General features: G+C 42.7%; 1 protein-coding gene across 1 annotated transcript; it reads left to right on the forward strand.

Moving 5' to 3' along the window:
- Positions 1-3,044: 3,044 nt before the first annotated feature.
- On the forward strand, positions 3,045-3,470 carry LOC117713443 (endogenous retrovirus group K member 7 Pro protein-like). Its single transcript, XM_076938813.1, has one exon. The coding sequence runs from the start codon at positions 3,045-3,047 to the stop codon at positions 3,468-3,470; it is 426 nt and encodes a 141-aa protein (XP_076794928.1).
- Positions 3,471-13,614: the final 10,144 nt, after the last annotated feature.

Consider the following 13,614-nt stretch of genomic DNA (forward strand, 5'->3'; position numbering starts at 1 on the left):
AATGTGCTTTTATCTGTTCCCAGGACATTTCTGACCCATAGTAGGGCAGAGGAGTGACACAAATCCATTTATAATTGGCATGACATGAGGTAGTTAAATGTGTTTTAATATTTTGAACCTGAGTTTCTATGTAAAGGATGGCTCCCTCTAAATCATCGATTCTATCTGTCAAACCTCTATCAATCCTATCCTGAGTAATTAGTGTTAAAGAAATATTTTTTGTCAAAGAATTTACATGATTAGCAGTGTGTACCTGTTGGACTAGGGAGGCAGCAGAAGCTGCAACTAACCCTAAGATAGCAACTAAGGCAGTGAATTCAGCTATAAGTCTCTTAGATCATGAAAGGGTGTGGAGAGCCACACCGACACCATGCCCTAAAGATGGCGCCTGGTGGATGCGCCAGACAACTCCTGGCTGGGCGGAGAGATGGGAGGACTTAGCAATCGCCTGACCTGACGTTGCTAGGCCAGAGCCTATGGCTTGCAGTGGCGTGATGTGGCATGCTGGGACGTCATTTCAGGGATATAAGGCTCACCCTAGGAGGGCAGGAGAAGAGAAGCCATCAGATCGCCCCGGGGCTCACCCATCTCTCTCAATGCCTGAGTAAATTGCTGTTGGAAGGAACTGTTGTGCGTGTCTTTCTTCCCGCTGGTCTGCTGGTCGGGAGCTCAGCGCGTCACAATTGGTGGCCCGTATGGGGACCCTGTCTCCGTTAAAGAGCGGGTTTGAGGATAGAGTTCCAGAACCTTCAAGCAATCAGGGCAAGTGCTTGGTAAGTGACCATTAAGTGTGGTCCAATTTCTTTTTCAAGCTCTCGGAAGGTGACGATAAAGTTCTCGGTAGAGACCAAAAGTGAAAGTAAAGAGAGTCAGGAGAAAATTTCGACTGCGCCACCATGGGTACTTCCCCTTCTTGTCCTGTGCGCATAGCTTTGCAAGAGATGTCGCTCGCAGACTAGGGGGTTGAAGCTGAAGCAGGCTGCTTTAGATCACTTCCTACAGGAGGTGGATATGGTAGCCCCCTGGTTCGCAGTCTCTGGGAACCTAACTATGTCTTGCTGGAAGAAGCTAGGGAAAGATCTTGATGAAGCCTGGGAGAAGGGGACACTACAAGACAAGAAAGGAAAGGCTAGCGTCCGTGCCATCTGGAAGATGATTAAGACTTGTTTGGAAAGCGAGGATTGCAATGATGCGGTCGAAAAGGGAGTTGCTGCTGTGGAACAGGTGAAAGAGGCCAGGTCAGAAACAAAATCAGAGAAATCAGCAAGGGGACGACCGGACCCCGGAGCGAGACCGAAGCAGGGAGCAGCTTTGTATCCAGATTTACAGAAAGAGCTAGAAAATGATTCCGATGAGGAGGAACTGTTAGATTTTTTGGCTAGAGAGGAAGCTCAGCTTGGGGTTAGCAGCTCAGAAGATGAGAGTGATTTAGAAAGGAGATTGAGGGAGCTTCGACTACAAAGGCAAAAGAGGAAGAAAAGGGAGAAAGAAAAGGGGAAGGCGTTAGAGCCTATTACTCCTCCCTCACGCCCTTCTGTTCCCTCCCCCCGGCGCCGCCTTCTTATTTGGAGTCGTGCAAGCCATCTGGTGGAGGGACAGTGGTAGAACCAAGACATACTTTTCATCCACAGCTGTGGAAAGAGGCTGGTCAATTTTTTCCTGTTTATGAAGAGAATGGCCTCCGTTCTCACCAACCTTTAGAGTTGAAATAATTAAAAACCCTAGCAGAGGCTGTACAAGCTTATGGAATAGGTGGATCTTATACTGTTGCCCTGGTGGAGCGCATAGCTCAAAATTATGTCATGACTCCATCAGATCGGCAAGGGCTGATTAAAGCCTGTTTTTCTATGGGGCAGTATCTTGATAGGAAAAGTTTGTATAAAGATTCAGTTTTACAGCAGGTGCGCATTAATCAAAGCCAACCACAAGGCTCTCCTGACCATCATTGGGTTGCGGATATGTATCTAGGAGAGGGAATATTCGCAGCTAATCAACAGAACCTAGCTCCACAGGTTTATAACCATATTAATCAGATGGCTGTGAAGGCATGGAAATCTCTTCTTAATAAGGGACAGGTGACAGGTAATCTTACAAAAGTAATACAGGGTCCCACGGAGCCATTTTCAGATTTTGTAGCAAGGATGATGGAAGCAGCAGGATGGATCTTTGGAGACGTTGAGACCGCTATGCCTCTAGTGCAGCAATTAGTTTTTGAGCAGTGCACTAGGGAATGCAGGAGTGCTATAACACCATGGAAGGGAAAAGGATTAGAGGCATGGATGAAGGCTTGTAGGGAGATTGGAGGTCCATTGTCCAATGCAGGACTAGTGGCTGCCGTGGTGCAAACTGTACGATTGCAAAAAGGAAAAACTTTGCCCGGAGCCTGTTTTCACTGTGGCCACCAAGGGCACCTGAAAAAACAATGTCCCATGAGGGGAGAAGGACAGGGAGTAGTAAAGCGAGCTCCTGGACTCTGCCCAATCTGTAAAAAGGGGAACCATTGGGCAAATGAGTGTCGATCGGTAAAAGACATCAATGGTGGACCCATTTCAAAAAACGGGAGGCAGGACCCCCGGTCCCAGGGCCCACAAATATATGGGGCTGTACAAGGACTGCAGGAGAGGAGACAACTATCTCCCCGTGAAGGGCAACTTCAGGCTCCGCGGGATTGGACCTCCACTGCACCACCCGAATCGTATTAACACCCCAAATGGGGGTGCAGCCTTTACCCACCGATTATAATGGTCCTTTGCCAAAAGACACGGTAGGGTTGTTACTTGGAAGGTCCTCGTCTGCCTTGAAAGGTCTTATTATTCATCCTGGGAGTGATTGACCCTGATTATACAGGAAATGTGAAAATTTTAGCTTCCTCCCCTCGAGGAGTGGTAGCTATTTTCCCAGAAGATAGAGTGGCCCAATTACTATTATTACCCAGCTTATACCGCCTTTTTGAGGCTGCCCCCCAAGTGTGAGGGAACCGAGGTTTTGGATCCTCAGGATGTGACTCAGCCTTTGTATCTCTGGGTTTGGACCATCGACCTTTAATGACCCTGAATGTAGATGGAAGAAAGTTTGTGGGATTGTTGGACACTGGAGCTGATAAGAGCATAATAGTCCAGAAAGACTGGCCAAAGAATTGGCCCCTCCAGCAGTCTTTGCAGACTTTACAAGGACTGGGTTTTGCACAGTCCCCTAATCTAAGTGCCAAAGTATTAACATGGAAGGATGATGAAGGTCATAAGGGTCAATTTCAACCCTATGTGCTAGAGCTGCCCATCTCACTGTGGGGGAGAGATCTCTTACAAGCCTTGGGCTTTACTCTTTCAAATGATTATTCAATTCAGGCGCAGACGATGATGTGCAATATGGGCTGGGATCCGTCAAAAGGCTTAGGAAGAAATTCTCAGGGTATTCGAGAACCTATTCAAACTCGAAGTTATTCCCCAACCACAGGGTTGGGTTTTTCATGACTGCCATTGAGGAGGCAATTCCCATCACATGGAAGATGGAAGAGCCTGTGTGGGTTTCTCAGTGGCCTTTGTCTTCCAAAAAGCTAGCTGCTGCAACTGAATTGGTGAAAGAACAATTAAAATTGGGGCATATACAACCTTCCACCTCGACGTGGAATACACCCATTTTTGTTATCAAAAAGAAGTCTGGGAAATGGAGATTGTTACATGACTTGAGGGCTATTAATCAACAGATGCAACTCATGGGCTCAGTCCAAAGAGGATTGCCGCTGCTCTCTGCTCTTCCAGAACAATGGCCCCTTATTGCTATAGATATAAAAGATTGCTTTTTTCCATTCCATTGTGTAAAAAGGATGGTAAGAGATTTGCCTTTACCTTGCCCTCTTGCAATCATGAGGAGCCTGATCAGTGCTATGAGTGGGTTGTTTTACCTCAAGGTATGGCTAACAGCCCCACCATGTGTCAACTTTATGTAAGTGCCGCTATAGCTCCTTTGAGACAAAAATATCCCGCCCTTCGTTGCCTCCATTATATGGATGATATACTTTTGGCTGCAAAGGATGAGAGATTGTTAGATTTTGCATATGTAGATCTAGTGCAGTGTTTAGAAAAGAAAGGGTTGTTTATAGCTCCTGAGAAAGTTCAAAAGGATTCTATAATTAATTATTTGGGTGCAGTTATTAAAGATCAATCTGTTCTTCCACAGAAAGTTGAAGTTCATAAAGATAATTTGAAAACTTTGAATGATTTTCAAAAATTGTTAGAGGATATTAATTGGGTGCGTAGTTATATGAAATTGCCAAATTATGAAATTCGGCCGTTATATGATATCTTAAGTGGAAATTCGGCTTTGGATTCTCCCAGGGAGCTTACTCCAGCTGCTCGAGAGGTGTTGCAAAAGGTGGAGAAAGCCTTACAGAAAGCCTTCTTGCTACGAATAAAAGAAGGGCTGCCAATATGTTTATGTATTTTGCATACAGCAATGCAGCCTACTGGCGTTTTGTGGCAGGATGGACCTTTACTGTGGATTTATCCGTATGTGTCACCTAGTAAATCAGTGGAGTATTATCCTGAAGCAGTTGCCTCTTTAGCCCTTTCTGGGTTACAACAGTGTCTACAGTTTTGGAAGAGTTCCAGATAAGATTTTAGTGCCTTATTCCATAGACCAGAGAAAAGTCCTGTGTGGAACCATCGATAACTGGGCTGTTCTTGTTTGTAGTTTTGCAGGAGAAATTGATAATCATTATCCAAAACATCCTTTGTTATCCTTTTTTCAAAATCAGCCCGTTGTTTTTCCTAAGCAACTTTCTTTTGTACCTATTTCTGGAGCCCCCAATATATTTACTGATGGATCCAAAACAGGTTGTGGAGCTTATATGATTGAGGGGAGTGAGTTATTTTCAGTTTCAGCCTAACTCTCCACAACATGTGGAATTACAAATAGTGATTGAAGTGTTTAAGGCATGCCCTTCTGCCTTTAATTTAATCTCTGATTCAGCATATGGAGTGAATGCTGTTAAATTACTTGAAAATGCTGGTCCCCTTAAATGCACCAGCTCAGTGTTTGCCTTGTTTGAGCAATTGCAGCTTTTGATTTGGCAGCACACACATAAGTTTTTTGTTCAACATATTCAGGTGCATACAGGGTTACCCGGCCCTTTGAGTGCTGGTAATGAGATTGTGGATCTTTGCACTCTTAGAGAATTTGTGTTTGTTAGCTCTGCTGTTGATCAGGCAAGAGCATTTCATACACAGTTTCATGTTAATTCTAGAACCTTGCAACAAAAATTTTGCTTATCCAGAGCAGATGCTTGGCAGATAATTTTGGATTGTTCAGATTGTGTCATCCACCTGCATCCTCCTGGTATTGGAGTAAACCCTCGGGGCTTGCTTTCACTTAAGGTGTGGCAGATGGACATCACTCATTTTCCTGAATTTGGAAAGTTAAAATATGTTCATGTGTCCATGGACACATGTTCTGGAGTTATCTTTGCATCACCCCTTACAGGAGAAAAGGTTAATCATGTTATCACCCACTGCCTGGAAGCGTGGGCTGCCTGGGGCAAACCACATGCTTTGAAGACTGACAATGGCCCCGCCTACACAGCACAGGCGTTTCAACATTTTTGTCACCAGATGTCTGTGATGATTACTCATGGACTGCCTTACAATCCACAGGGACAGGGGGTTGTTGAGCATGCTCACCGCACATTAAAGGAATGTTTAGAAAAAAACAAAAAGGGGGAATTGGCCATGGCCGTACCCCAAAGGAAAGATTATCTTTAGCCCTCTTTACCCTTAATTTTTAAAATTTGGATGCAGCTGGTCGCTCGGCTGCAGATTGGCATCAGTCATCTTGTGGCGTGGCCCAAGGAATGGTGAAATGGAAAGATTTCTTAATGGGGTCCTGGCAGGGTCCTGATCCCGTGCTAACATTTGCACGAGGTTCTGTTTGTGTCTATCCACAGGACCGCCAAGATCCAGTCTGGGTGCCCAAGAGGCTTGTGAGAAGAGTGAATAGCAGGAAAGATGTGGAAGATTCTGCTGTTGATGTGTCTGATGCAGGGGTCCCCAGTAAAGGCGGAGCTGTGATGGGGGATCCTGTCGGCGTTCCCATTGCCGCTGCCGATGCGCCATGACACCCAAGTGTTTCCTCGATTTTTTACTAGTGGCTCAATTGGGGTGTGAATGGAATTTGCCAGGATTGTGTGTTACCTCTGTGGCCTTCCATAATGGCTCCTATGCAGCTAACCTGTCCAGATGCCTTGGTGCAGGAGCTGCGTGTATCTATTGTTACCATCAATTCTACCCGGGTTGACACCTCGCTTGCAGAAGGATTGACTTCATGGATTCATGCTGCCATCCTGCATCTGAAGGAATGGGCGGGAATGGGGTGCTGGCTTTTGTCCTAATGGCAACCAGTGCGTTGTGTCTGCTCTGCATATGCCATATGGTGAGAGCCAGACGCAGGGATATGACCTTGGTAGTCCGAGCTCTCAATGCCCTTGATGAAGGAGTGTCACCACAGGCGTGGTTGGCCGGTGTTAAGCTTTAAACATTCCCAGTATTTGTCGGAACAGCCCGTGCACCCCTAGGAATTTTGAGGTCCATTGCACAGGGAAGGGTGTTCCAATACATTTGGTGCCACAGCTCTTGCACGCTGAAGGGTTTAACCCATTGCACCCAGGAGAGTGTGGTACTTGTTTTTTGCTTGCCAGTTCTTGATCGCTGGACTCCTAATGAAGAGTCTTGCTTGATCGTACTGTGTCTGCAACAAAATAAAAAAGGGGGAACTGTGGAGAGCCACACCGACACCGTGCCCTAAAGATGGTGCCTGACAGATGCGCCAGACAACTCCTGGCTGGGTGGAGAGATGGGAGGACTTAGCAATCGCCTGACCTGACGTTGCTAGGCCCGAGCCTATGGCTTGCAGTGGCGTGATGTGGCATGCTGGGACGTCATTTCAGGGATATAAGGCTCACTTTAGGAGGGCAGGAGAAGAGAAGCCATCAGATCGCCCCGGGGCTCACCCATCTCTCTCAATGCCTGAGTAAATTGCTGTTGGAAGGAACTGTTTTTTTTTTATTAGATATTTTATTTACACTTCAGATGGCATCCCCTATCCCCATTCCCCCCCAACCCCCTTAGGAAACCCATATCCCATGCCCCCTTTTCCTTTTTGCATTTATACATTTTTTTTAAAAAAATGTTAATGATAGGCTTTATAAGTTTGGAATTGTTCAATCAGAGGTGTAACCCACTGACCAACCTAGATATAACAACTATCTTTGACTGGTGGAGATACATGAATATCTGCCTCCCTGTCTCCCCCTCTTTCTCTCTTTCATCACCTAGCTTCTCCTCTCCTTCTTCTCCTCTTCTTACTCCTTTTCTTCCTCTCAGTACTCCTCCAACCTTAGCTCCTCCTACATATCACCCTTCCTGTTAAAATGAAACTTTTCTCTCAAAATACAATTAGAACATAATTATGCCAATTTGTACCAGTGAGGTACAGGATAGTCCTAATACCCAGTCCATCCTTTTGTTGACTAACCAGCTCCTCTGTCATCTATTCTAACTAGAACATTTAGTTCTGAACCTGGCTTTAGGATGAATGTCAGCTGATGACCATCCACTCAAATCTTTTCTCTTAAGGTCAATAGCTATATGTTTTCAACCCCATCAGAAATCCAGAATGACTGAGTTAACTATAATTGTGGGAAGCACAAATCATAGTTTCTAAAACTTAGCCAATTTATAGAGACCTCTGAACTCCTGGACACTCGCTCTACTTCAAAATGTTGGGGCATCTGTTCTTCTGCCTTCTAGGCCAGGATCTTCTGACAGACCTTAGTGCTGCAGAATTATTAAGGGCTGATTACTCTGTCTAGGCAGATATAATCAGTCGACTATTCTGCAAGTGTGTCCTTTTCTGGACAGTAATTTGTCTGTAGAAGGAAAGTGGCAGTTCTTGCCTAGTGGCTGTCTCACCACAACTGGAGTAACTCCAAGGATGCTCAATTTCTTCTTAGAATTCAATATAGGAAGCTGTCCAGAGCAGACAGGTCTCTAATGAAAATGAACATTAATACTGAAATGTTTGTCATGTCAATTCTAAGGATTTCTGATGTTTTGAAAACCAGCTATCCATGTAAGGTAATCTGGACTGTTGCCTGTTAACTCCACTCAGCTTTTTCTACATAAAACATAGAGAACACCCTTATAATAAACTCCAAGTCATGAATTTGCTATAGTCCCTTAACTCACATGCTGACCATCTCAAGTCAGTTAACAAAAGTTAAAGAAGGACTGGGTCTAAGCTTTGTATTCCTAAATGTGTTATACTGGTACAATGCCTATGAGAGTAACAATATTCGTCTCACTCTTATATCACTAAGAAGCTTATGCCAATGAAAACCTTAAAATTTGTAAACAAAGTAAATTGGTGCCATTTAAGAATTTATATCTTCATCTTGGTAATAATTGTACAGATTTCTACTAATAGGTTATGGCTATGCAATAAACCCTAGCTAATCCTCTCTATTCCCACAAAACCACTACTTTTCCCTAGGGAGACAGCCCAACATTTACCACCTTAGTCCCCTAGCCCAGGGAATAGGGGCGCTGACTCTTCATTAGCTTCTTCAAGCTGATTATGGGTGTTGAGATATTAGAAGAGGAGTGGGGGGGAGAGCAAATTGACAATCCTCTGATGCTGTGTCTTTGCTGCCTCCAGATGGAATTCCCGGACCTCAGAGGTTTGAGCAGGTCTGCCCAGCTTGCTTGTTGAGTAGTTACACCAAGGCTGATCATTCTGCAATAAACAATTCTCAAAACAAATTTTAGTATCAAGATAGTTTTTTTTAAGAGGGCTGACATTTTATTAAGATTGTTGGTTCTACTTGCTTTTCTATTTTTCCCCTCTTTTATTGGATATAATATTTACATTTCAAATTTTATCCCCTTACCATATTTCCCCCACCACCCAGGAACCCCTTATCCCATCCCCCCTCCTGCTTCTATGAAGGTGTTTATCCACCTACCCCCAGCCCCCCTCCCCACCCTCAGATTCCCCCCCCTCAGTGCTCAGCCTTCAGGGTACCATTGACCTTGTCTCCCACCTATGCCCAACAAGGCCATCCTCCCCTACATATACTGCTGGAGTCGTGTGTCTCTCTATGTGTGCTCCTAGGCTGGTGGTTTAGAACCTGGGGAGCTCTGGCTGGTTGGTATTGTTGCTCTCCTAACGGGGCCACCAGCCCTTAAGGTTCTGGAAGGATCTGTTGTGCGTGTCTTTCTTCCCGCTGGTGGGGAGCTTGGCGCGTCACAAAAGGGATTTAACCATCTATACCAGGGGAAACAATGCAAGAGCATTGCATCAAAGCTGTGAGAAAGTAATTGGTGACAAAGGGAGCTAGCATATAATGAAAAAAAGAATTATGACACATGGTGAAGTTATACAATTGGTCAAAGAGCATTCTGATGATACATAATATACATATTTATATTTAATAATTTTATATCTCCTGTATCTTCTGGATATACAATTAAAAGTCTAATCGGATGCAAGCAGGAACCATGTCTTCAGTGTCTTCTTTTACTGGGGTCTCTGGCACAGGTGGAGAGTCTGCAGATGATGATGGGTGAAGTGGGATTGAAGGAAGTGGCAGGTGTGGAAGTCTCTGTTCATGGAGAAGGGCTGGCACAACCAGCTGATCTGGTATCTATAGGGTTCTGTAAATATACAAACAGAGTTTCTCCCAGAAAAAAATTCAGTCTTCTTTAAAAAAAATTTTTTTATGGAGGGTTGAAATGTTTAGAAATGGACTTATTTTTTAAATGAAGTATGACAAAGAGATGAACAATATGGTTTAATTTTGTAATTTTGATGTCTATGTTTTTTAAGGTCTGATGAGCTTATTTCACAATAGTATGTCCCTATGAACTATAGGGGATGTGAGTGGAAGATGAGAAACTGAGTCAAACCCCAATTTAAAAACTTTAAAATGCCTTTAAGTTTAAACAAAGGCATTGTCTGATTTTGAGCCCTTGGCATATCCAAAATTATAAAATAATAAAATAAATACTGTATCATATCTTTGAAAGTTTTCCAAAGTTAGGAAAGGGATAAATAGCAATGAGAATTAAGCATACATGTGTACAGGAATAAAGGTTAACTTTCCAGAAGACAGGACATATATAACATTTGTCTGTTTTAAATCACAAGAACACAGACTCATCAGGGGTTAATTTCTGAGGTGACCTGACAGCTTTGTAGGAATGCAGGAGTTTCTCCGAGTGCAAAGGTGATTTGATGATGTTGTAAGATTTTTTCAGTTACCTTCCTAGAAAAAGCAACAATTTTTGTCAATGAATTAAATTTATCCTTACTTTTATGCATAGGACCAAAAAGCATAGAATGAACTTGAACATGTCCAATAAAGAAAAGGCAATTTCTAAATTGAAGCAAGACTTGTAATTCTGAAAGTTGGGGCTAAAATTGTAAAATAGTTGTAAAACAGTTAAACAGTTTTTAAAAAGGGGACTTGTTCTTAGTATTTAAAAGACAATGATTATTGTCACTGGCTCCTTTTGTTATGCAAAGGTTTATTTTTCTTTTTAAGTCTACATAGATTTCATTTCCTCTGTATGTGTCAGGTTCTGGCAGAGCCACTCAGGAGACAGCTGTATATCAGGCTTCTGTCAGCAAGAACTTCTTGGCATCCACAATAGTGTCTGTGTTTGGTAACTGTATATGAGATGGGTCCCCAAGTGGGGCAGTCTCTGGATGGCCTTTTCTGCTCCACACTTCGTCTCTGTATCTCCTCCCTTGGGCATATTGTTTCCTCTTCTAAAAGGACTGAAGTATCCACACTTTGGTCTTTCTTCTTCTTGAGCTTCATGTGGCCTGTGAATTGTATCATGGGTATTCCGAGCTTTTGGGATAATACCCACTTATCAGTGAGTGCAGACCATGTGTGTTCTTTTGTGATTGGGTTACTTCATTCAGAATAGTTTCTAGTTCTATCCATTTGCCTAAGAATTTCATGAAGTCATTGTTTTGATAGCTGAGTAGTAGGCCATTGTGTAAATGTACCACATTTTCTGTATCCATTCCTCTGTTGAAGGACATCTGGGTTCTTTTCAGCTTGTGGCTACTATGAAAAAGGCAGTTATGAACATAGTTGAGCATGTGTCCTTGTTATATGTTGAAGTATCTTTTGGGTATATGCCCAGGAGAGGTATAACTGAGTCCTCAGGTAATACTACTTCCAATTTTCTGAGGAACCATCAGACTGATTTCCAGAGTGGTTGTACCAGCATGCAATGCCACCAATAATGGAGGAGTGTTCCTCTTTCTCCACATCCTTGCCAGCATCTGCTATCACCGGAGTTTTTGATCTTAGCCATTCTGAGTGGTGTGAGGTGGAATCTCTCAGTGTTGTTTTGATTTGCATTTCCCTGATGACTAAGGATGTTGAACATTTCTTTAGGTGCTGCTTGTTATTCGAGTTTCCTCAGTTGAGAATTTTTTGTTTAGCTCTGTACCCCATTTTTAATAGGGATATATGGTTGTCTGGAGTCAAATTTCTTGAGTTCTTTGTATATATTCGATATTAGCCCTCTATCTGATGTAGGATTGGTAAAGATCTTTGCCCAATCTGTTGGTTGCCATTTTGTCCTATTGACAGTGTCCTTTGCCTTACAGAAGCTTTGTAATTTTATGAGGTCCCATTTATCAATTTTTGATCTTAGAGCATAAGTCATTGGTGTCCTGTTCAGGAACTTTCCCCCTGTGTCCATGTGTTAGAGGCTCTTCCTCACCTTCTCTTGTATTAGTTTCAGTGTATCTTGTTTTATGTGGAGTTCCTTGATCCACTTGAACTTGAGCTTTATACAAGGAGATAAGAATGGATCAATTTGCATTCTTCTACATGCTGACCTCCAGTTGAACCAGCACCATTTGTTGAAAATGCTGTATTTTTTCAACTGGATGGTTTTAGCTCCTTTGTCAAAGATCAAGTGACCATAGATGTGCGGGTTCATTTCTGGGTTCAATTCTATTCCATTGATCTTCCTACCTGACTCTGTACTAATACCATGCAGTTTTTTTTTTTTTTTATCACTATTGCTCTGTAGTACCGCTTGAGGTCAGAGATGGTGATTCCTCCAGAAGTTCTTTTATTGTTGAGAATAGTTTTCACTATCTGGGTTTTTTTGTTATTGCAAATGAATTTGCTTGTTCTAAGTCTATAAAGAATTGAGCTGGAATTTTGATGGAGATTGCATTGAATCTGTAGATTGCTTTTGGCAAGATGGCCATTTTTACTATATTAATCCTGTCAATCCATGATCATGAGAGGTCATTCCATCTTCTGTGATCTTTTTTGATTTTTTTCTTCAGAGACTTGAAGTTCTTGTCATATAGATATTTTGCTTGTTTGGGTATTTTATATGATTTATGACTATTGTGAAGGATGTTGTTTTTCTAATTTCTTTCTCAGACTGTTTATCCTTTTATTGGAGGAAGGCTACTGATTTGTTTGTGTTAAATTTATATCCAGTCACTTTACTGAAGTTGTTTTTCAGGGTTAGAAATTCTCTGGTGGAAGTTTTGGGAATCATTTAATTATACTATCATATCATCTGCAAATCATGGTATTTTGACTTCTTTCTTTCCAATTTGTATCCCTCTGACCTCCTTTTGTTGTCTAATTGCTCTGGCCAGGACTTCCAGTATTATATTGAATAGTTAGCGAAAGAGTGGTCAGCCTTGTCTACCCCCTGATTTTAGTGGGATTGCTTCAAATTTCTCTCCATTTAGTTTGATGTTGGCTACTGGTATATTGCTTTTACTATGTTTAGTTATGGGTCTTGAATTTTCTGATCTTTCTAAGACTTTTATCATGGAGGGGTGTTGGATTTTGTCAAATGCTTTCTCAGCATCTAGTGAGATAATCACATAGTTTTTTTTTTTAGTTTGTTTATATAGTGGATAAAGTTCCTGAATTTCTGTATATTAAAGGAAAAATAAAGTTGTGGGTACCAGCTTCGTGGAACTCCTGTTCATCCACCAAACATGTACAAAGGTGTATAGGCAAGTTTGTGGTTGTTGGGGTTTCTCTTCATCCACCAACTGTGCTTATATGTATGTATATATGATGTGTATATATGTATATATGTATATACATATATGTCTCTATATATGTGTATATATATGTAGGTAATTGTGCTGGAGAAGCAGGGTTCCTTCAGCCAGGCTGTGGGTAGTTGGCTGGGAATGTTCCTCCAGGCTGGAAGTTAGGCCCAGCTCCTGTGGCTCCACGGTTCCTCACAGTGCAGCTCCAACGACAGGACATGAGAAAGTCCATGGTTTTTCACAGGCTTTAATGTCATGGCGGATGGTGGATGACTCTTGATGCACCCCACCCCAAACCCAGGGCAGACCCTAGTTAAATAGGGAGAGAGAGTGGGGAGGGGCTTGGGAAGAATAATTGGCTCAACCCTCTGACCTTCAGGTACCTCATTAGTATGTAAATCTCTCTAGGGCCTGAGGCCTGTTCCTCATGACTGTTGGCCACAGACCTCTCTGTGGTAATGGTTGTTGGAGGGCCGAAGCTAAATGAAAAGAACTGGGCCCCGG

Source organism: Arvicanthis niloticus, chromosome 8, assembly GCF_011762505.2.
Source record: "Arvicanthis niloticus isolate mArvNil1 chromosome 8, mArvNil1.pat.X, whole genome shotgun sequence".
Taxonomy (NCBI): Eukaryota; Metazoa; Chordata; class Mammalia; order Rodentia; family Muridae; genus Arvicanthis; species Arvicanthis niloticus.